Consider the following 23,576-nt stretch of genomic DNA (forward strand, 5'->3'; position numbering starts at 1 on the left):
TGGCTGGCCGGCCGGGCCCGCCCCTCCTCTCCCCTCCGCCATGGCGGCCGAGAGCGGCAGGCAGTTCTGGAAGCGGAGCGCCAAGCTGCCGGGCAGGTGAGCGCGGGCCCGGCCGGTACCGGTCCCCCCGGTCCGGCGGGGAAGGGGTGCAAGCGCCGCAGCCCCCTTCCCTAGCTGGGGGAGCGTTGGGTAGGGGAGCTGGAGCAGCCCCTCTGCTTTGGGAAGGGGCTGTCGGCGGCACCCACCCTGGTTATGGGGCTGGGGGCCTCGGGGTACCCCCCTGCAAGGGTGGTCGGGGGGGATACCAGCGGTATTTACTCCGGCTATGGGGCAGCGGAGCTGGTTGGGGGCCCCGGGGGCCCCCCCTGCAATAGGGGGAATGCCAGGGGCACGCCAGGCTGTGGGGCAGGGGAGTTTTGCTGGAGGAAGTTCTCTCTGGGCGAGGGACGAGGGCAGCGCCACGATTGCCCCCTCATCTGTAGGGCAGGGCAAGGCCGTGTGGGGGCTGGGGGGACCCTGTGTGCACCCTCTGCCCCATGGGAAGCAGGGTGGAGGGGGGCAGGGCCTTGAAGGCCCCCCTGGGCTGGCCTCGGAGCCAGGGCTGTACCATTCTCCTTTCCAGAGATGCTGAAGAAACCTTATCCCTTCCCGAAGCCCTTAGAGGTGTCGCCTTGGGTGGCAGCAACTCCGTCCCAAACAAGTGCCCCTGCCAATGCATGTCCCCCCTGTTATGGTCTCCTGTGTGGGATGTCACTCCTGGTCCACCTCTACTCAATATGAGGGACTGAGGGGGGCTCTCTGTGTGCACCTCTCCGGCTTTGCTTCCTCCGGCCGTGATGTCCCAATTCCTGTTGAGGCACCCGCACTCACCCAGGGATGGGTGAAACAAGTGAAATGCCTGATTCAAGTGGTGTATAGGAAGAAGAGGCTGGTGGTGATGAAGGAGATGCTCCTTACAAGGCTCCCTTGGGGAGAGGGCACCCACCTCTCTGGGGAGGCTTTCACAAGTGCTGTTCCCATCTGGTGCTCCTCACGTTTGCTCTCATTTGCCTTATCTGAACCGTGCCCTTCCCTGCTTCATGTGCGGACGCAGTCTGAAATGCTTAGTTGGCTTTAAATCCTGCTAGGCCAGTTAAATCTCTCTTTCTAATGTGCTTTCACTTGGTTCTTTGTCGCTGTGCCGGCTCCCTCAGGTTGGTGGGACAATACAGGTCTGTGGCAAGCAAAGGGAAAGCAACAAGCACAACACATTCCTCCTCTTCTGCTCATGGGGGCAGAAAATGCTGTGTTCGCCCTGGGTTATTTTGTCTCCTGATTGCTCCCATCCCTCACCCAGAGGTCACAGCTATGCTTCCAGCTGGTGGTCTTAGACAGCATCTCGCTTCTGCAGTGGGGTGACTTCGAGCTTTGGCTTGGAAAGCTCAAACCAGGTGAACCGGTCTGGTAGGCAGCTGGTCCTGCTTAGACAATACACTCCAACGTCAAGTTTTTGGCAAAGTTCTCCCCTGCTCCTAACTGGCTGCTTGGCAAATATCCTGCTGTCCAGGAGCCTCGTTACCACCTCTAAATACCCTGCGCGCTGGTCCTTTGCAGGGACAGTTACTGACAGGTCTTGGGCAACACAACCGTGAAAGGTGGAGGGGGGATGTGCTGCATCCATGGTCGCTAGATGTGAAACTCCCTTTCTTCATTTTTGTCTGAGCTTTGAGAGGTCTTGCTGTACAGATTCTTGGCGCTCTCCTTTCTCAGCCCTGACAAGCTAGCAGAGGGAGGCTTTGTAAAGATTTGGAGACTGTTAGCTTCCTTTTCTGTGACACTTTGTGCATTTGGTCACCGAGTTTTATTAGCTTTTAGTTGGTGTTTTTTCCCTGTAGATCTATGGTGGCAGAACTAGTAGATGTTTTTTCATGTTTCCAATACTGCCCTGTGGTTTTTGCATTGGGAATTCTCGCCCCAGTAATTTTCTGGGGATGCATTGGCAGGTTGCTCTAGTGTGTTATCCTGTGTGATGGGTTGTTTATTTCCTGCTCTATAGAGAGACGGGTAGTCAGGTTCTAGTGGGGGGTATTTAAATACTGTTTTAAAAGGAGAGAAGCAGAATCTGCTAGGAATAGATATATTCTGTGTCCGAAGTGGCACTGAGGTTTCATGGATATGCTTTCTGCTGCAGTGTCAAAAACCCACACTCTGCGATGATCTCCTCGTGAGTGGTGTAACACAGATACTACAGCTGTTGTACCAGACACTGAACACAGGGTAAAAAGAAATGCCGGTCCCAACGAGCTTAAATGGAGACAGGATAGGGGACTTGTCCAGTCAGTTTGGGAGCACAGTGTCAGCTTAGATCTTGGTTCCTGTCTCAGTGGTGTGTTCGCTGAGGGGTAGTGCCTGCCCTGAGCTTTCTGTCCATGCAGAAGTCAGGTGAGGACAGCTTGGAGACAGCAGATTCATCTAGCCAAGCAGCATCAGGGAAAACCAGGCAAGAGTAAGTAAAGTTACTAAGCATCATTTGGTGGTATCACTCCCTTCCCTCAATTTTCTCAGCTGTAAAAGTAGGATGTGGTAATGCACCTTTGTGTGGAGCTGTGGTATCTGCTGGGAGTCAGCTACAAGGACGTGAGCTAAAGGAGCGGGATCAGACATCAAGGGTGGCACAAACTTGCCGTCTGGTAGTTGTGCATGTGCTCGTGTATCTTAGAAATCACCTGTTGCACACCTCATGGCATTTGCACTCTTCCTGTCCAGCCTGTTACACCCTCTGCATGGGTGGATAGGGCAGAGAATCAGCAAAGATGGGACAAACATGGGGTGAACCCGCTCCATGCAGCGGTTGGAGGTCACTGATGCAGGATGGTGGTGTTCAGCCCTGCCTTTGTAGCCTGCTGGAAATGAGACTGTCATCTTCAGCCGCTTGTGTGGGAGCACAGGCTGATGGGCTGTGCGAATAGATCAGCTCGGGATGCTTTGTTTGGGGGAGCCTGGGTTCAAATTCTTTAAGAAGAGCTGCTTGGGAGGTGGGACCCTCTGCTGCTGTAGCAGCCCTTAGCCAGTGAAGGCATCAGACGATTGCTTCAGAGCCCCAGGGAAGGGTTTCCTCACCCAGAGCTGGCTGCCACATCCCCTCCTCTATCTCTAACACACATCATTCGTTTGGCTTGTGAAGTTCAGGCCTTCCCTCGTGAATCAAATCGGTCACCCGTCAGCAGCGCGTGGATCCCTGCACAGAGAGGAGCAGCATTGTGACTGCTGTCACGAGATGGTGTGAGCTTGGTGCTGGGTATTGGAGAGGCTCTGCTGGCTCCTTTTCTGCAAGGAGCTGCCATGAGTCATTGGGAAGTAACGCTGATCTGGAGGGGCTGTTTTTCTTACTCCTGTTAATCTGCTTGCTGTGCCCACCCACGGGGGTGCCTCTGCTTAATAGCTGTCCTGATTCCTAGATGCTAATTAGTCAGCAAACTCTTTCCTAGGCTTGATTGCTGGTGGGTAAACACAGTGAGCCTTTTCAGCGCTTCCAGCCACAAGGGACAGCCCCTGCAGCGGCGAGTCCACCCCTCGCCAGGCTTCACCACCAAGATCTCTCTGTGCTGTGGTTGTTTCCAGCCTCTGCCCTGGATCTCTGCATCTCTACCCTGCCAGCTGGGCCTGTTGCTGCCACTTCCCCAGCATCAACTGGTTCCCAGTGCACTTCCTAGCTGTGCCAGGCTGCTGTCCCTGTCCTACACAGCTGGGCTCTGCTTGTTTTACTGCCGGGCACCATATGCAGCTCCTGGAAACCAGGCCAGCTCTGTTGACCCAAGAGGAGCCTGTCCCTTGTGTGCCAGCTCTGAATGGGCCCTTGTCTCCACCATGGGATGCAGGACCATGCTGTGTACCAAGGGATGGGGAGGACTTGTTTTCCGGAGATGGTTTTTCAGGGTGGGGTGGCTGTGAATAGTTACCCAAATGCAGGTAATAACTTAGGATCCCTGTCTCATGTCCAGAGCCTGTAAAACTAGTGAGGAGCACTTGTCTAGCAGTTCCTCCCCGAGGTGATGCTCCCCATGTAGTGCCTGCAGCTCTCAGGCTCCCTGTCCCACTAGTCCTGCTCCACAGGGAGGGGAGCTGAGGGACTGAGATGTGGTGACTCATTTCAGGCCACATAGGAAGTAGTTGATTAAGCTGGGATTTGGACCTGAGTCAAACTGTGTACCATACCAGAGGCTGCTTCGCTGTAGCATTGGCTACGAGCCTGAGAGCCAGCATGGGGTTCAAACCCTCAGGTGTGTTGTGGAGGAGCCCCAGTGTTGCTGGCTTCCCTGTCCCGCAGGGCTTGGAAGTGTGAATTTCCAAACCTGGAAATCCCCTTGATGGAAAAGAGACTGAACATCAGTGTGTAAGGCAGGGAGACTGAGAGACATGGTCACTCAGAGTGAATCGGTGGTGCAGGAAAGAGCAGATCTCAAATCCCAGCTCAGACTGTAGAGAGCCTAAGAGTTTAAACAAGGCTGCTGTTTGCTGGTGCAAAGAGCAAATCTTCAGCTGAATGTGGTGCTTTGGATCTAAGGCTTTGAAGACAGAAGGTTATTGAAGTTGGTTTTGGTCTCTATTCAGCTTCCGACAGCAGGCAAGAAGTGTGACCCCAGTCTAGGCTAAGGAGATTATTCCTGGGTGCTCTGTGGGTTTTTGCATTGTCTTTTTTTTTTTCCTATCCTCTTCCTGCAGCATTCAACCTGTCTATGGCGCACAGCATCCTCCGCTGGATCCCCGGCTCACCAAAAAGTAAGTGTTTATCTTCTGGAGATGCAGGCTGCACGGCTTTGCAGGTTTTTGGCTCAGTCCTGCAGTAGGTGGAGGTCTCCAGCATCCTCTGGCACTGTGATGTTCCAGTGGAGAAGGGCAGCAGTGGCATGTGGTGCTGTCTTGAGTTCTGCAAAAGCTTGCAGGGAAAGCTTATTTGCTGGCACCCTTTACAGCCCGAAATCCATACCGTACCAGACACATCAGAGGAGACAGGCATATTTTTTAGCAATGGTGTCTGAGCCCTCTGCTCCCCTTCGGAGACAGAAGAATTAAGGGAAGGGGAAGTAAAGCTGCCCAGCAGCTGCGACACTGCAGAATTGCAGCACCCTTCCCAGCAGGAAAAGGCAGAGCTGAGCTGAACTGCCTCCTTGTCTCTATCTCGTGCTGCGTAGCGGTGAAGGTTCCCCCTTGTCTGTGACACTTCAGGTGGTGGACTTTGACTCCTGTAGCTTAAGGGTAAATGCAAAAGCTCCTCCTGTGCCTGAGAAAAGAACCGGGCTGGTCTATCTGCTGCGAGCCATTGCAGCTGTATCAGGGGTGTCCACAAGTGCAGACTGGCTCCATCCAACCTCTGACATGCCTCTCCCAGGTCGCAAGACTTTTTTTGGGTGTTATCTACCAGTTTCCTCTAGGGTGGGGGGAGGTACACCTGGAGGAATTGTACGTCTCTCCCCTTTGCCCTTCTGATCTGGGAAGCCTGGCACCTCTCCAGCTGTCTGCTGGCACTGTGGCCTCTGTGCCCTGCCATCACACCAGCTCAGGCTCTGCCTCCTGGCAGCAGGCAGCCCGGAGAGACTTTACACGTTCCTTGGGTTTGGGAGGAGGAACAGGGAAACTGGAAAAAGGGACTGACTGATTGGAGTGAGGACATAAGGAAGGAAAGAAAATGGACTCGTCTGACAGCATTGCTTTGATACTGTTTCTCTCTGGCTCCCAGCTTCATCAAGGACCGCTCCAAGAGCAACGCACTGCCTATGAAAAGCAAGAAGGCCTCCAGCTTTCATGAGTTTGCCCGCAACACCAGTGATGCCTGGGACATCGGTGATGACGAAGATGAGGACTTCTCTTCTTCCTCTTCTTCTTTGCAAACTCTGAACTCTAAAGTGGCCAAGGCCACGGCCGCCCAGGTTCTGGAGAACCACAGCAAGCTGCGGGTGAAACCTGAGCGGGCCCAGTCCACTCTCAGTGACATGCCCACCAACTGCAAGGTCATCAAGTCCAGTAGTGAGGCCCAGCTGTCCAGGACATCTGGTAAGAGCTGTTTTCAGGAGCAGCCTCCTGCTCTGGTGCTCTCCTGGTTGACTGCTGAACTCGGCCACTTGCTGCTACTCACATGTTATGGGTGAGAGGCTGTGACACAGCCTGTAAGCTCAACAGAGGCTTTTGCCTCCTTGTAGTATCCTATGCTCCAAGGAGCCATTTTTGGAGTCCTGGCCTTAATGCTTCAGTGTCCTTTGCTGCTCAATATCCTGCATACAGACACGTCTGTCCCAGAGGATCTCATGTTCTGGGTCCTAAGGGATTTTGGAGATCTGTTAAGTTCTTGCTTGGGCTTGCTCACCTTCTGCTTCCTTTGTGGCCCAGTGTGCTGCTCTTAGTAAAGGTCTGGATGAGGCCCTGTAGGGCCCAGGTCGGTACAGCTTGGGCAGGGAACTGGGCAGCATCAGCCCCGGCTCACTCTGCCTTGTCACAGGCAGACGGCTGCCTGTGCTGTGAAAGTAACCCAGCAGGTCCCTGCTGCCAGCAGGTGGCATTGGCAGCCCATGACCTCCTCTCTCTGTGCTAGCAATTAGCTTGATCACTATTTAGATCAGAGGTGAGCAGAGGAGATCTGAAGGTCAGTTCTTCTGGGATTCCCACAGCTTCTTTTGCTTCATCTCCTGTGTGTCCTTCTGCCCATGGCTTCGCATGTGAAGAGGGAAGTCTGATCCACTGGCAGCCAGGTGTCTGGATGCAGGAGGAAGGAAGGGAAGGAGAAAGGGGAGGGAAATGATGGAAGAGCCACAACAGCTGATCCATCAGAGTGGGCCAGTGGTGCTCTGTTTGCTGGGGCTGGGAAGAGAGGGATGAAATCTGCAGTGGCAGGTCTCTGACAGTGGTCAGAGGAGCGAGGTAGGGTTGGAGAGACACGATCTTCCCCACCTAACTGCAGCATCTGCTCCTTGCAGAGGAGGCCTGTGTGCGGACCCCACTTCAGAAGCAGCAGTCCCTTCCCCTTCGGCCCGTCATTCCACTTGTTGCCCGAATCTCTGACCAAAATGCTTCGGGCGCTCCCCCCATGACAGTGAGGGAGAAAACCCGCCTGGAGAAGTTTCGGCAGCTCCTTTCCAGCCACAACACAGACCTGGGTGAGTATGGCAAAATGGGGGTGCCTGTGGGTGGGAAGGGGAAGGCAAAGGGGGCCTGCTGCCTGCTTCAAGTTGTAATTGGATCTGCTCCAGGGTGGAGAAAATGACTGCCTGCAGTTGCACCAGGTGGGATGGTTGCACAAACTGCTCTGCTGGCAGATGGTAATGTCCTCCACCAGCTCCCTGTCTGTTCCTAGTCTTTCTCCATCTGACAAATGATGGTTGTGATCACTGGGGGCTGTTAGGCTCTGCATGAGAACTGATGTTACAGCACACTGGGGCCCCTGCAGCCACCAGTTCTGTGCCCAGGCTAAGCTGAAATCATCTCTACTGCCCTTGCTGCAGACCCACATCCCCAGTCATTGCTAATGTGGAGCCTTCCTGGAGGCTCAGTGTCTCCAGAGCCTGCAGGAGCAGACTGGGCTTTCCTCTCCTTCTAGGTGTAGTGGTGCCTGGACGTGCCTAGGATCTAATCCATTGCCACCACTGTCCGTTTGCAGATGAGCTGAGGAAATGCAGCTGGCCTGGTGTGCCCAGAGAGGTCCGGCCTGTGACGTGGCGTCTCCTCTCAGTGAGTACTTGGAGCTGTGACGCAGGAGTGTGGGGGGAATGTGCTGAGCCAGGGACATGTGCTCCTAGACCTTCATGTGTCCCATAACCAGGTTTGCTCATGTTGTATCCGTGCCCAGCCTACGGGTGAGCTGTAGGGTTTTTTTGGTCAGGGAGTGTAATTGCTACATTCTCTTTGAGCACAAAGCCCAGACTGGTGCTGGGAATGTGTGTGTCACTGTTTTGGGAAACTGAATCCCATGAAGCTGGGTTGCTCCAAGATCAGTAAAGGCATCAGCGGCTGGGAAAGCCAAATCCCATGAAAGCTCTTTCCACAGCTCCTGAGTCTCTGTGCCTGATGATTCCGGGTGCACAGCTGACTGGTAGGATTTCAGGGGATGGTTTGTGGTGAGGGAAGAGCGTCTGCCCTGACACAGGTTTTCCTGCTGCAGGGTTATCTCCCCGCAAACATGGAGCGGCGAAAGCTGACTCTGCAGCGCAAGCGGGAGGAGTACTTCGGCTTCATCCAGCAGTATTACGATTCCCGCAATGAGGAGCACCATCAAGACACCTACCGACAGGTACAAGCCCTCTGCCTGTTGCCTGGCTTTCTGCCTTGGTTATATACCTTTCCTCCCTCTTGCTGCTGCTTGTCCATGTGGTTGGGGTCATGCTAAGACTTCCTGTAGCTGTAGCTTCCTTCTCCTTGGGAACAGGGCACCATGTTTCTGTTCATCTTCTTACAGGTATTAGTTTACGCCTTCCCTAAACTGATCTAATAACTAGATTTCAGACCCCAACTCTTTCCCAGCTCTGGCCACCTGCCCATGCCTGAGCAGCAGACTGGAGATAAAACTGTAGGTGATTTTCTCAGTGCAGCTGTCATGTGTAGCCCTTGCTGTGCTTGTCAGCCAGTGCACCTCTCGCTTGAGGGGACACTGAGGGGTGGATTGTCCTCTGTTAGCCTGTGATGAGTTATTGTGCCCCCAGAAAGCACAGCTGGTGTGTGTAACCCACCCTCTCTTCCAGATACACATCGACATTCCAAGGACCAACCCACTCATTCCCCTCTTCCAGCAGCCGCTCGTCCAGGAGGTAAGGGGGAGTGCAGCTCCTGCCCCACATTTGCCGTGGGGCGTGTGTGTGGAGTTAGACTAGCACTGCCACTAGTGAGTTAGCTTTGTGGGGAAATTTACCTGGCTGACAGCTCCTGATGTAAATACCTGCTGAAACTGTTTGGTCTTGTCCCATGTTTCTGAAAGACATCAGACTTGGAGCTCAGGGTTATGAGATCAGCTCTTTTGTGGCGAGATGTAGCCCAGAGTTGGTAAAAGACCTCAAGCTTTTGTTTTGAGACAAATTCAAGGCATTTGAACCAGAACAGGAGATCAGTTCTGTTTTGCTATGAAACCTCTTTTGTGCGAAGCAGTGTGTGAGAAACCTGGGCAGGGATGGGTTTAAGAGGTGCCCAGGAGGTGTGGGTATCTGTCCTCGGAAACAAGCTCAGCGTGTGTATGTGGTATGTCAGAGTGTGGTGTCCTGGGGCGTTCTGGAAATAACACCTTGGCTGTTGGGGGAAGTCTGACCTGTTGGGAACTATCCCGATCTGTGATGTTTTGCTGGGAGTACTGTGCTGATAACAGAAAGTAAGTAGCCTTAGCTTTCCACGTGATTTCCAGCAAGGCATGCTGCTCTGCTAGTAGGCAGCCCTGCCCTGTGGGTGGAAGGGTCTTAAGCCACCTCAATCTTAAAAAGTTGGATCTGCATTTCTTCAAGTGGAGGCTTTGATGAGGAGCCTGGGCTGCCTTGTTCTGTGAAGTGGGGGCTGGTCTCTGTGTGGGATCTGTGGATCATACAGGAGTCTCTCCTAGTACTTGCATGCTTCTTATCTTACCCATATTGCTGCAGAAAAGCCTGTCAGCGCATGATCTCTGCTCCCTGAGATTAGCAGTTATGCTTTTCTGCCTTTCCTTTGTGCACGGCTAATGCAAGTACCTGCTTTCCCTCATTCTTCCCTAGATCTTTGAAAGAATCCTGTTTATCTGGGCCATTCGACACCCAGCCAGCGGCTATGTACAGGGAATCAATGACCTGGTCACTCCATTCTTTGTTGTGTTCCTCTCTGAGTATGTTGGTAAGTGACATTTGCTGTTTGAAGCACGGTGCTGCCTCTCGACCACGGTGTTTGAAATGGTGTGAAGTGCTAGCATCGGAAAAGCTTGCCTCTCTGGAGGGGATGATGCGTTCTTCCTTCAGCACCTCTGCCAGGCTGGAGATGCATCTTGACCTCTTACTGTATCTTTGCTGCCTGGTTGAATCGACTTCAGTTTCATAACCTTGCTGAGCTCCATGGAAGTTGAAGTGCTAAGGGAGGATTTGCATTTGAATGTACTTAACATCCTTACAGCTTGGAGGAGAATGGGGTCTTTTAGGTGCTGAGGGAGTTTAGGGAAACCTCTGATATACAGAGTTGGGGGAGGGGAGAGTCTTGCTCTCAAAGCTTGGGCTTGGAGCTAGTTATTGCTCTAGGAGGAATGAGTGAAGTATAAAGAGACCCTGCTGAGAATGTAAAACAAACTGTTTAAATAAAGATTCCTGTCCTGTGCTGCTAGTACAGGTGTGTTTCTCAAGCTGAGAGTTTCAGAAAGCAAATTGACTTCTCCCTGCTGCTTTTGGCTTGCTTATCAGCCAGTTGCTTTTAGCCAGAGATCAAGTCATTTCCACCCATAGCATTTTTATTCTTTCTACAGCTCTAGCTGTGTTTTGGGGTTGACATTAATGCTGGGATGCTGTAATCCCTATGCCTAAAGGCTCTTTGTTTTCACTGTAAATAGAAGGAAAAGGGAATTTGTAAAGCTGTATTAGTGACAGAGAAATCCTGTCGAACAAATATTTTTAAGGTCTGATCCAAAGCTTGTTGAGTCAGTGGAAGCCTTCCACTGTCTAGCAAAGGCTTTGTAAACTAGTACTGATCTGCCTCTTCTGAGGATGTTGTGAAGAGGTAAGCCACCTCAGTTTCCACTGTGGTAGCTGGTGTGGTCAGGATTGATCCCTAGAAGTGCTGTTGCTCCTCACAGCCTGAAGAAGGCACAAAATGTGGCACTGCTACCAGCTGGAGTGAATTCCTGTTCCTGGGACGTCAAGACCCTGTCAAGTCTTAGCAGGTTCCCTTTCAGTGGCTTTTCCTGTGCCTTATTGCTTGAGCAGCATTGATGGCACTTAGTCTTGGCAGAGGCTGGTTGTCCAGGATTGTTTTATTGGCTTAGAAGTAGAGCTGTGCACAGTGAGTTATCTGTGCAAGAAGGGAGCTGGTCTGAAGCATCAGAGCTGCCTGCAGGTAGCTGGTATGTCTTCTTGCAGTCCTGTACTGTGTTGGGCGTCAGGGCTCAACTCTCTCTGCATGTGGCTGTAGAGTTCATGCTGCATCAGACCTGTCCATCTCTTGCCAGGGTCATGCTTCTTGCCATATTCCAGGGCTGTTTTCACCCCTGACTGAAGCTTCCTCTCTGAATGTGGCCTTCCTGATTCCAGCTGTCTCTGAAACCTGTGTTGGAGGAAAAAACTCCTCTGCATGAGACCCATTGAGTTGAATTTGGCCAAGCAACATCATGCATCCCCTTTGTCCCCAGAGCTTGGGATTGAAAGCCAGCCTTTAGGTCACAAGCAGTCTCAGTGGCTACCTGCTCTCTGGTCTGCCTGTGTAGCAGTGAGAGTTTAAGGACAAAATCAGTAATTGCCTTGAATGTAGGTGGGAAAGAACTGGCAGTGCTCATGGTCACGTAAACCCTTTGCAGCAGGATTTAAGTCACTGGTTTGGAGCATTGGCTATTCTCTACAGCTGCCTTTACTGACAGGCCCCTGAAGAGCTGGTGCTGGGCAGGGCAGGTCTAGAGTGTCTCTTTGTGGGATCACTAATCCTCAGGATCCCTGGATCAGCCAAGTCTGCACTGTACCTGCGTTCTTGCAGCAGGGGAGCCAAAAGAGGCCTTGCACAGTTTGGTAATCCTTGTGCAGCATGTGTGAAGGGATAACTCACCTTTCTGTGGGAAGTCTTTTTTTCAAAGGAAATTCTGCTTGTATTCTTCAAGCTGTATCCCCCTTGGGAAGGGGGACGATCTGTGTGGCTCAGACAACCCCTGCCCACAGAGCCACTGAGGGCTCATACACCTGTGTGTCATCTGAGGGTACTTCCACATTCAAAGGTGTGTGTACAACTGGCCTGGAAAATTTTCCCTCGCTTTTCGTTTAAAGCTGGCTCTGGGAAGTCAGCACCAGCCCTGGCTCCATACTCAAACCTCTTGGGTTTGCTGTCCCTTCTCTCCTTTCAGAGCAGGTGTTTTGTTGACCGCTAGAAGGGACCCACTGTGCTGCTGGCTGGCTCATCTGCTTAGATGCCCACTGTCTTCCCTGAGCTGTTTGTGTTAGAGCCTTTGAAGGGCTGCCTCCCACAGTAGCTGACTCAGCAGGACCATCACAGCTCTCCAGGGACCGTGGTGTGCATGTGTGATTCAGAACTGATGGCGGAGGTGGGAGTTCACAAGCTGTTGACTTTGGTTAGCTGTTCAGCACAAGGCCAGGCTGACACCCTGGTCTTCTACTGTTCAATCTAGTGGCTTCTCATAAAGCAGTCTCACTGCTGATAATGGGCTGGTCCCCATCTCCAAGTTCATTGTAGACTCCTAACGCATCATCCCATGCTTTGAGCAGGCATTGCATTTGCAGACAACCAATCAACTTTTCTACAGATCAGTTAAAACCTCTCCTTGGGGCTTATCAGCTGATTAATGTGTCTGGGTGGTAGTGTCTCCATTATATGTCAGTTAATAGACCAAGGCCTAAAAGATCCTTCAGAGGGCTTGATTGGCATCCCACCAAAGGCTAGAACGTGTCCATGAGGAAAAGGTGGGTGGTTTGCATAGGGGATGGTCTGTAGCTTATCAAGCACATTCAGGGAACAATTCAGCAGTTTCCTTCCATTGAAATGGATGCGAGCAATGAACCAACAGTCAGCAGTAACCCAGCAAACTCCCAGGCTCTTGTGTGCAGAGGGATTAAACACAGCTTGCTTGGGGTAGTAGTTAGAGCAGTTTGGCTGGCCATACTGCTGTGTCTTTGACTTGATGCCTTTCCATCGTCACCATAGAAGGTATGGGAAGGAAGGGTGTATGCCTCTCTGAGTCCTGAAGGAGGTAAACAGACCAGTGAGTGAAAAACGTTTGTGGGAAGCTATTTCTTCTAGCTGCCCTGGGATGCTCTGGGAACTGGATGAGCCCGTTATTAACCTGCATCTCCCTAGCCTGACTGAAAGGGTCCCGTTGATGTTGCTTCCCTCTTCTTTCTGAGCAATGCCTTGAATCCAGTGTGTGTGCCCCTTTGACCAGCTTCAGAAAATACCACCTAGGCTGAAGCAGGGAGAAGCAGCTCTTCCCCAGAGCTTCCCATCCCTGTGTGTGAACTCCCTTGCCCCCTTCTCCAGTGCTAGTCAGGACCCGTTGCTTTTCCTGTACTTGCACCCAGTCTGAATGCAAAACTCATGCTTCTTCTAGGTGCTGTGCAGACTGCTGTGAGCTTTTGGCAGATGGGATAGATTTAACTGCTGTGTTTTCCCGTTTACCCTAGTGTGGCAAGCTGGCTCACCTTCTCCTGTGATGCTCTACCTGCCTTCTGTACACACATGGCTGCCTCGGCTACTTGGCAGCAAGCATGGGCACTTTGGGCCCCTGCCACTGCAGCTCCATAGCTGGAGCTATTCCTCCTCCCAGCTGATCGATGGCTTCTGCTGCGGATTGCTGAGCACTGCTTGTTTTCAGCTGGTGCTGCTGTGAGGAAGAGTTTGAGGGAGGTGTTAAGGCTGCAGGAGCAGCTGAGCCTGCTGTTGCTGCCCTCTGGTTAGGATGGGTGCAGGCTGCCAGTGCCACTGGGGATGCAGAGCTTGAACGGTGAGGATGGGGAGAGGCAGTGTGGCATCTGTGGAATTGGGGCAGGGATGACACCTCAGCACCTGCTGGAGGAAACCACATGCCCCTTTTTCCAGGTGATCAGAGAAGGCCTGCCAAGCACAGGGATGCTGAGCTGTTAGTCCTGCTAAAACTGCCTCCCATCTCAGGTCCCGCAGCCCCTCCTGCTGCACTGAGTCAATCCCAGTTCTCGTGGCTTGTGTTTGCATTTAAAATGGTAGTGACAGAGCTCAGAAATGAGTTCAGCATCCCCAGGTAGTGTCAGTGCTGGCCCCTGCACCCTCTCCCAGTGCTCTCTGCCCATCTCAACATATGACACCACTTCCATCCTCTATTCAAGGCCTTGCATAAGGGATTGTACCAGCTTTGGGACCTGTCTGGCATTTCACCAAGTCTCTAGAGGGGAGCAGTGCCATGGAAAGTATTGCTCTTGCTCACTCCTAACTGGCTTTGTTACTAAATCCTAATCACGGTTAAATTAAGACTCTGTTTCCCTGTAAGCAGGAGCAGAAATGAAGCTTGGGTGAAGAGAAGGGGAGCCTTGTACCTGGGTGTTACTAGTCACACTGTGACTGACCCAGCTTGTTCTGAACTCTGTTTTTGCCCTGGACCTGTCACTCACTGCACGCAGTGCAGACTTGCCCATTACTGTGCAGAGCTGTGAGCTGAGACTGGGTTTAACTGTTCTCCAGGCATTTAGTCCTGCACTGAGCCCCAGCTGCCAGAATATGGGGAGTCATTAAAGCTCCCCTATGGAAAGCGGGGAGGTGGGAGGCTGAAGCCCTGGCTCCTCTGATCTGCTCCATGGCAGGCATTTGGGGCAGGGGTTCAAGTGGGACTGTGATGCCCCTTCTCCTGTGTCAGCCCTGAGCCCTTTTGAAATGTCACTCACAGGAACTTTGCTTTCCCCAAGCCCCAGCTGCCCTTGGGCACCCTGTGACACTGGCAGCGGTGTCCTGGCTGCCTCTAGCCCAGCTGCAGGCAGCTATCACTGTGCCGCTGGCTCCTTTTCAGTCCCTGTCGGAGCCATATGTTGAGTATCTCGCTCCTTTCCACGGGGCCTCTTTAATGATGCTGCTGAGCAGATGTTTGTGCTGAGCCACACACTCCAGAGACCCGGGTTTTTTTTCAAAGCTTCTTGCAACGTGTGTTGGCTCATGCTGGGGATCTCCTACTGCTGTTTTGCTTTGACACTAGGGTGCTGGCAGGGTTGCTCCTCTTGTCCCCATACTGGTGCAAGCAGCAGGGTGTTCCCCATCACATGGGCAGGTCACCACATCCCCTTCTCCATCTCAGTCCTCATGCGTGGAGCTGCACGGGGAGGTCTGCTGCACAAGGCTCATTGCTGCGTGGCTGAGCCTGCCTCTCCCACCAGTCCAACCTGACTGTATGCATGTGGCCCTGTCCCGCTCCTTCTCCTGTCTATCCTCCTTACTCTGTGGGGGAATTTATCTAGGGAAGGAGATGGGTGTTAAACAGATTTTGCCTGTCTTTCTCATTACCTGTTTGAGAGTGGCTGTGGAGAAGCCAGCAAAAGAGTGGTAGTTTTGGATGATGACCTGCAACTGAAACACAGCTTTGTTGCTCTTTCTGCAGTACAAGATTGCCAGATTAACGCAGGTTTAAGCCCTTGCTTGTCCCTAAAGCTCCCTGTGGCAGTTTGCTCCAGAGCTGAGCTCTGCCCCAGAGGAGGGGCAGAGGTGGGAGCAGCATTGGAGTTGCTGGCTCTGCACTTCCCATCCTCCTGCGGGCAGGATCTGTTAGTGTCAGTTTTCACAGTGCTGCCAGCCTGCGACAGCTGCCCTGCGGTGTATCTGAGCCAAGAAGGTGGCCCGGCTCCAGCCCCGAGACCCATCTTCTCCCTCTTGCTCCTTTACAAGCAAGATCAAAGACGCTTGTTTGGATTTCTGAGCCTCTGGGTTTGGAAATAGGCCAGTTCAGCCCTGGCATCTGTTGATCCGATTTAGCGGCATGACAGCTCCCTCTGAGGTCTCCGTCAGCAGCGTGACAGCCGCTCTCCTCCTGAGGAGGAAGGGAGGGAGCTGCTGCATCGGCCAAGCCAGGAGGGCCACACCTGTGTCTCCTGACTGTTTCCTTCCTAACTTCCACTGCCTTCCCTTGCCTGTTGCCCTCCACAGCCTCCAGGTTAAGGTGAGCTTGGCCTGGAGCAGGTGATCTCTGCTCCAAGCTCAGCCAGCAACACCACTGTCCCACCCTTGAGACATCTGATCTCTCCCTTGCCCTTCCAGGGGGTTCATAAGCCTATTTAAAAGCAAGGGCAACCTTTTGCACTCTGTGAGTACCCTTTGGGGACAAAGCTGCTACTAACCCTCGTGCTCTCAGGCACCTGGTTCACTGGGTTTGAAAAACAAGCTTGCACAAATCTCTGCTTCCCCTGCAGCAAGGCTCTTCTGTGCATGGGGTTGCTTCTGTTTGCTGGAGCTCTCCTGTTAGCCAGGCTCAAGGAGGAGGAGAAGCTCTATGAGGCTGAGCAGTCCTTCTTCCATGTGCCCCCACTGTCAGGCTCCACACTGGATTTAACTCAGAGCCTCTTTGCTCTCCAGGAAGATGTCTGCATGCTTTTGGGTCCTTGCAACTGTGCCCGAGAGTCCTCCTCTCCTGTAGAGTTTTCTGAGGCTTTGATAGTTCTTCCTCATGGGTCCTCGGAGTTGGCAGCCACTTTTTGGGTGCCCCTGTTGTGACTCGGTCTTAGGCTGGCACTGATGAATCTTATCTTTCCAAAGAGGGAATGGGAGATCAGCTCCCTCGTGCTACCCCAGGTCAAAAGCAGCATTTTCTTCCCTGGTTTCTGGTTGCAGTGATGGATTCACCTCTCCTGGTTCTCCCTGTGGTGCCACCAGCTGGCAGAGACCTGCTGTCACCAAGGCGGGATGCGGTCCGGCAAGAGGGGTCCCATATGCCAGGAGCTTTGTCCATGTGCAGCCCTCACCCCAGAGGGACAACAATAACGGCAGCTCTGTGGGATCCCTCCCACGGTCCCCCGGGGAGCTGGACTGGGTTCACGTCATGGCCACTGAGTCTTTCGGGTCCTTCAGCCCTTCACCTGGGTTGGAGAAGTAGCTCAGTGCATGGATGATGTGCTCTGTGCCAGGCAGGCCACTCATGTCATGCAGGGAGCCTTGTAGTGCCTCTTGCCCTGCCTTGGCTTGATAAAGCCCCTCGATGTGTCCCATGAGCTTCCTTGTGTCCCCTGTCCTGATGCTCTTCCCTCTCTATTTTGCAGAGGAGGACGTGGAGAACTTTGACGTGACAAACCTGTCACAGGATGTTTTACGGAGCATCGAAGCTGATAGCTTCTGGTGCATGAGCAAGCTGCTGGATGGGATACAGGTGAGCCTCTTCTGGGGCCGCAGAGGTTTCTCTCCCCTTGCTGGGGTAACAGTGCAGTCATCTCTCTGTGTTTGGGTGAGCGCTCTGTTTGTCCCAGCATTTGGGAGATTTTGCTGCTTCACTGAGCAGAACCCATGGGCAAAATCCTGGGGAAATAAGATGCTGCGGCTGTCCAGCTGGCACTGCCCTGACTAGGGACTTCATAAGCAGGCAGATGATCCTAGTGCTCAAGAGCCATGTCTCCTTGGCTCATGGTGATCTCGGCTCCCTGTGGAGCTGGGGATGTGATTTTGGTCGTTTCTAGCTGTTGTTAGAGCTGCTGCTTCTGACTCATGGCCTCTCCCCACAGGATAACTACACCTTTGCACAGCCAGGGATCCAGAAGAAAGTCAAAGCCCTGGAGGAGCTAGTCAGCCGGATCGATGGTAGGTGACAAGGAGATTGGAGCAGGTTGGAGCCTCTTTTGCCACAACAGCGGGAGGCCTCCTTTGCAAGTCATACTCTCAGGGCAAGGGTAGACACTTGTCTACAACACGTACGGAAGCAGGGCAGGGTAGGGTCAGCCAGAAACTGCCTGGGGACAGGGTTTTTTCTGGCCAGGTAGCACAGGGTGAGGTAGTAGAGGCATTTAGGAGAGCAAGGTCTCAGCCTGAAAGTGTGTGAAAGCTGGTGCATTGGGGGCAGTGCCGCATGCGGGAGCTGGGGCACTGTGGTCCCCGGGTATGTAAGTGAAATGTGCTGTTTCAGAGCAGGTACATAATCACTTTAGGAAGTACGAGGTCGAATACCTGCAGTTTGCCTTTCGCTGGATGAATAATCTGCTTATGAGGGAGCTGCCTCTTCGCTGCACCATCCGCCTCTGGGATACCTACCAGGTATGCAGGCTCCCCCTGCCTTCCCTGCTTGGCTGGTCACTGTGCGGCCCATTCCCTGTAGATGAGGGGATGGAGGTCTTCTGGCAGCACAGTGCAGCTGGGGAGATGAGGGAAGGAAGGCAGTATGGCCCTGGGACATTTATAGCCAGCTGGGTGATGGGTGGCCCTGTAGGATATCTGTGTCCAGGGAAGTCATGCTCCAGCTGAGCTGCAGGAGCTGACCCAGAGTTTTGCTGTCCACAGTCAGAGCCAGAAGGATTCTCACATTTCCACCTGTATGTCTGTGCCGCCTTCTTGATCAAGTGGCGGAAGGAGATCCTAGATGAGGAAGACTTTCAAGTAAGTCCCTGGGGCTGGGGGTAATTGCCTGGGCCTAGAGGGGAGGGAATTGCTCTGAGTGGGAGCCCAGCACGGACACAGTCAACAGTCATCTCAAAGCTGGCTCCAAGATCATCCAGTCTCAGGATCTTTGCCTAAAAGTAATGTCTGAGCTTCAGCACTCAGGACAGAACTGAGCTGTTAGAGGGTTCAAGCATCAAATACCAGCTCTTCCCTGGGCTCAAGTTTTGATCACGGTAAGTCCCTTCGTGTTTGCCTTCTGGTGTCCAGCTGTAACACTGTGGTAGCAACCTTCATCTCAAGGGATTTGGGGACATCTGAGGTGCTTCACTGATTCGGATCTAGACACGAGCACATCTTAATGCTGTCTCTGAGCCTTTCAGACTTGTGAGTGTGGTGAGCGAAAGTTACTGAGTGCTGCTGCCTCTGGTTGTGCCAGCCCCAAGCCTGCTCTGGAGCCTTCAACCACCCCAAACTAAGCACCTTCCCCTCTTTCAGGGCCTTCTGATGTTGTTACAAAACCTGCCCACGATACACTGGGGTAACGAAGAAATTGGACTCCTGCTCGCTGAAGCCTACAGACTCAAGTATATGTTTGCAGATGCCCCCAATCATTACCGCCGATAGGTGCCAGGACTTGACTCCCTCCTCTCCCCCGTGCTCACACCCCTGTCCTGGCCCAATCTGATCACTGTGGCATTTTTGTCATCCCAAGTCCTCGGACACTCCGACCGGGAGCTGCTCCTCGCTGTACAAAGCTCACATCGACTCTTGTCTTAACTCTTAACGTGTGCCTGTCTGCCACTCCATGCGCCTGGATGTGCCACTCCAACGACCGTCAGTATTTCACACCGTGCCGGTGGCTTGAGCCAGGGCGAGAGCCTTGAAGGGGCTGGGGGAGGACATGGTGGGCAGCTTTACAGATAAACTGAGCTGAGGACAAAGCCCTCTCGTCCTCTCCACTCCCTACCCTGGGCTTCTCTGGCTGGGACCACCTTGGCTTCTCTGCCTCGTGTTAACCTGCCACCACGTGCGCTGCTCCCTTCTCTCTTCTGACACCACTCCAACTCCCAGATGAAAATGCCTTATCAGAGACCCACCTGGCTGGAAAAATCCTTCCCCCCGAGGGCAGCAGGGCAAGAAGTTTCTCTCAGGGCCTAGCTTCGCTCCGAGGGTCCGGAGACCCCAAGCACTTTGTGGGTTCGTGAGAGATCCCCTCACGCCTGCCCTTTCTCCTTCTCTCCATCCTCTTCGCCTCCCTCTTCCCCAGGGCAGCGGGGTGGGCTTGGCAGCAGGGGGACCACTCCATCCATGTGCAGTTCGAATGATGCGCACCAGCTTGATGGGACTTTTGGTGACCTATGTGCTGTCGGTACAGCCCCCTCCAGCACAGGGGGGAGGTGCAGGGGGGCTGGTAGGGGAGCAGCATCTCCTGAACCCCCCTTGCAAAGCCCCCGCTCCTCCAAGACATTCTGTGTATATTGTGTTCTTGTGTATATGGGTCAAAGATGTACAATATACGTCTTCTGTTTGTAGCAGATAATGATTTTATATTTATAATGTGCACCCCTTGTTCTCCCCATCCTCTCCATGCCTGGGAAGGATACCTGGGTACGGCGTCATTGGGCTTTGGACCCCTCCGGAGATGGGGGGCAGTTCGGAGCTGCAGGTATTTCTGCCCCACCGTGTTTTTGCAGTGTTGGATCTGCCAGGAAGATGTGCGATAGAAATATGTATCTCAAGGCTTCCCTTACAAAGAGGATTTGGGTATTTAAAGGAGATGGGAGCTCCCAGTGGGAAGCAGGGGAGAGCCGTGCTGAGGAAACAGGGTATCTGGGCTTGTCGGCTGCTGGCATGTGCCCCTCTGAGCGCTGCAGGGCAGAGCTGTGCTGGTGCTGCCGGCGGGACTTTCTGGGGAGGAACGATCCCGGATCCAGCACTGGCTGCCCCCAGCACTCCCCGGCCATGCGGACATGTCCTCCCAGGACTTCCTCCGCAGGGCCGGCAAGGACCGGGCTGGCCTCGTTGCCGTCTGCTTTTAAGTCAAACCCATCGTGAATGTTTTAATGAGCCGTTTTCTTCCCGCAGGCAGGCACTGTCCATGTCATGCCAAGGGCTGGATGCGGGAGGGCGTGGGGGGACGGATCTGGGCCACCCCAGGTTTCTCCCAGCGCTCCCATGGGGTGATGTAGGCTATCTCGGCAGGGTGCGGAGGTTTCTGGTCCCTCCGCTTTCCATTGCTGTTCCCGGTGGGAAAAGGTGGCGGGCCGTGAGGCCAGCGCCAAGCATGTGAAAGGCAGAGCCTTGTTGCCAATAAAACTCCAAACAGTGTCTCAAGAAATCGCTTTCCTAACCTGGAGTTGTTTTTTCTCAGGTATTTGGACTTTCACTTTATTTTTGTGTGTGCCTTTTGTTGTTTTCTCTGAGACAGGCCTGGTGGTCCTTTAGTTTAACATGATGAATTAAAAAAAAAAAAGGGGGGGGGAGTAACAAAGCCCAAAACTAACCATTGAACTGTGTGGTCTGGCAAGTATTTGCGGTGGGGTTGAGGGTGGTCAGTCCTTATTTGGCCTCATGAGGGGCTTCGGGCACATTGCCTACCCCTGCCTTGTGCCTCAGTTTCCCCAGCTGTAAAATGAGGGGAGGTTCTCTGTGTCTTGCTGGGGGACTTAGTGGTGGTGTCTGAGTTTGCTGTTGGTCAGAGCAGCTTATGGGAGGTCAAACCTTTAACTGCCCCCCCCAAGTTGCTTTCTGTCCCCTGTTAATTACTTTTTAAAGTTCAATGGAGCAGAACAACTATAATTACTTCTGGGCGAGTCTAATTACCTGCGTTTGTTGCCCAGGCTTTGTTATAATTGATTGTGAAGGGCTGGCTCTCCAGCTCCTTCCCCTGGGTCCCACCAGGCCCATGCAGCTCCTCTCCCCATCCAGGGTTTGTGTCCCGTCACGGCCGTGTCCTCAGCACCAAGTCGGCCCCCGGACCCCTCTCCTGGGCTCTGCTCCCTGCACCCCCTGCTTTGCAGAGAGGTTAAATCAGGGAGCCTTTACTCTGGGGCAGGAGAGTCCATCAAGGTTGTTTCTGGCCTCAACACTGGCAGGAGCTGGTCTGGGTTTCAGACAGCCTTCCCTGACCGGGCTGGATCCTGCTGCAGGCTCAGCGCCCTTTTCGGAGTGAGTGCCCTGTTGTCCTTTGGAAACTGAGGCTGTTACAGCCAAGGGGTGACCATACCCCTGATCCTGCAAGGTGCTGAGCATCCCCATCCTGGGGTGACCCAGGATGAGGCCCCATCCTACCCAAATGGGATTTCTTCTCCCAGCCTGGAAACATCGGCATGGCTCCAGATGAAAGCTCGGGTCCCTGCAGGCAGGGAGCAGGGTGTCCCTGTGGCCGGTGGCACTAGAGGGTGGCCAGGCTGCGCTGCCGCAGCGGGGACCACCCCGCTGTCCTCTGCATCTGCAGGAGACACGGCATCATCTCCAGCCCTGCCAGCCCCAGCAGGACCGGGCACCCACCAGCAATTGGGGTTTCACCCAGGTTTTAGGAGCTGGAGGTCTGTCTGGGATGGAGCAAAAGAGGCAGGGACCCGCTGCAGGGAGTTTAACTGCAGGGCTCGTTATTTCTCCTTTTATTACCATTAACATGGCACCGTGGGCTTGCATCACAGTTGCGTGAGGTCCAGCGATGGAAATGCAATTGCCTCGGTCTTGGGCTGCAGATGAGCAAACCAGCAGTGCTGGGGGCTGGGGAGAGCCTGGCCAGGAGGGAGCAGGTCCCCAATGTCACCAGGGCCAGCCACTGCCACAGTGACAAGTGCCCGTGTCCTGGCTTGTGCCCACCAGCTCACCTGTGTCCCAGCACGGTGCAGCCCCTCTCCCATCACCGGCTTCCAGCACAGCCTTGTGAAATAAAACACTTTCAGGTGTTAATGGGAGCAAATTCTCTGGTCCGGGGGCTGGTGGCAGCAGCTTTTCTCTGCGGGAAAGCTGGGGTGTTTGAGGGCTGTAAACACCTCGGCAGAGTTTCGTGGAGCCCTCTAACCCAAGACTGCATTTTTGGCATTTTTTTTCCTCTCCCAAACAAAGCCTTTATGGAATCCCCAGGGGAAATTGCATTACATTCCTGTGCCATTCATGACGATAAATGGTGACTGTATCTGCAAGCCTGTTTCTGTTGGATGCAACCAGGATTTTTTATTAAAGTGTGGAGCCTGAGGAGCTGTAATAAGGGAGCCCCGACTGATTCCTGCCATTGCAGGCAGGTGGGCTGAGAGATGTCCTGAGGACAAAATAAAATCAAGAGGAGGGTGGAGGGGAGAGGAAACCCTCGCGATGAGACCGGGGCCACTTTGAACTATGGGCCATAAGGGATGAGAGATGGAAAAGAGCCTTGAAGAGAAGCTGATGGGCTTGAAGATGAGGAAGAAGGGCTCCCCAGTCCCAACCCCGTGCCCGGCTCCGAGTAGTGCTGGGGGTACGGCACAGCAGCTCGTGTCCCTCCCACTCACAGACTCACGGATTCAAGCCGGGCGAGCTGAACGGGGAGCGGCAGCCCAGAGCCAGAGAGGGGTTTCCAAGTGGCTTAAAATCCAAGGAACCCCGCTGCATCTCCTCCCAGGCCTTTCTTGGGACCAGAGCCCACCCGGGCAGGTTCAGTTGGCTCATACATTTCCCTGGCAAATGCTACCTGCATTGGCCAAGCCACAGCCTCGTCCCCTTGATCCACCTCCTGCCTCGCTCCTCCCGGCACATGCTGTCTGCGCCAGCCAGTTACTGGCTCTTTTGGAGCCTTTTTGGGGAGGAGGAAAAGTTTTCCAGCAGCTCAGGAGTTTTAGGGTTTCTTCCCAGGAGGTGGAAGGGCCAAATGAAGCACCCGGAGTGGGTCCAGTCCCCTTATCCCAGGAGACGGGGAGAGGTCGAGCAGTGGCCTCGGCTCCTGGGGACGGCCGTGCCACCGATGGCTGGAGGAGAAGTGGACGCTGGCTCTGTTTTCTCCTCTTTTTCTGTTCCCAATGGCCCCAGGTTGGGGGGCTGAGCTGCAGGGGCTGCAGCATCCCCCGTACCCTGGGCCAGGAGGGGGCAGCTCCCACCGAGGGGGAGCAACTGGGGGGTCGGGGTCGGGGGCAACTGGGGATAGAAATGGGAGTTGGGGATGATGGAGGGAGCTGGGGACAGGGGTGGGGATGAGGACTGGGATGGGGTGGGGGGCACTGGGGCTGAAGACAAGGCAGGCTCCACACCGAGGGGGGGGAGAGCTGCACGGGGGGGGGTCCTGCACGGAGTGGGGGGGGGAGGCTGCACCTTCTCCCCTGCGGTGGGGGCGCAGAGGAAGGCGGGGGGGCTCCTCTCTCTCCTCCCTCTCTCCCGGCCGGCTGGAGCAT

The 23,576-nt window shown here is 53.9% G+C and overlaps 2 protein-coding genes across 3 annotated transcripts in view; both read left to right on the forward strand.

The window, feature by feature from the left end:
- The first annotated feature begins 6 nt into the window (after nucleotides 1-6).
- TBC1D22B (TBC1 domain family, member 22B) lies at nucleotides 7-19,103 on the forward strand. Of its 2 annotated transcripts, XM_010584622.1 has the most exons (14): nucleotides 33-96; nucleotides 3,164-3,259; nucleotides 4,702-4,758; nucleotides 5,717-6,030; nucleotides 6,948-7,127; nucleotides 7,628-7,698; nucleotides 8,129-8,257; nucleotides 8,706-8,771; nucleotides 9,696-9,810; nucleotides 16,878-16,984; nucleotides 17,334-17,409; nucleotides 17,732-17,859; nucleotides 18,103-18,198; nucleotides 18,697-19,103. In XM_010584622.1, the coding sequence occupies exons 4-14, from the start codon at nucleotides 5,754-5,756 to the stop codon at nucleotides 18,823-18,825; spliced, it is 1,374 nt and encodes a 457-aa protein (XP_010582924.1). In that variant the 5' UTR covers nucleotides 33-96; nucleotides 3,164-3,259; nucleotides 4,702-4,758; nucleotides 5,717-5,753; the 3' UTR covers nucleotides 18,826-19,103. The 2 variants fall into 2 exon arrangements, with proteins under 2 accessions (XP_010582923.1, XP_010582924.1); XM_010584621.1 differs by lacking the exon at nucleotides 3,164-3,259 and having other exon boundaries at nucleotides 7-96.
- A 3,469-nt stretch (nucleotides 19,104-22,572) lies between these two features.
- The window catches only part of LOC104842455 (protein FAM19A5-like), a 4,628-nt gene continuing 3,624 nt past the window's right edge, over nucleotides 22,573-23,576 (forward strand). Inside the window, exon 1 of the mRNA XM_010584785.1 lies at nucleotides 22,573-22,669. Within this exon, the coding sequence (XP_010583087.1) occupies nucleotides 22,573-22,669 (97 nt within the window). The remainder of the gene's footprint in view (nucleotides 22,670-23,576) is intronic.

This window comes from Haliaeetus leucocephalus, unplaced genomic scaffold (genome assembly GCF_000737465.1).
Source record: "Haliaeetus leucocephalus isolate CR32 unplaced genomic scaffold, Haliaeetus_leucocephalus-4.0 Scaffold1000, whole genome shotgun sequence".
Taxonomy (NCBI): Eukaryota; Metazoa; Chordata; class Aves; order Accipitriformes; family Accipitridae; genus Haliaeetus; species Haliaeetus leucocephalus.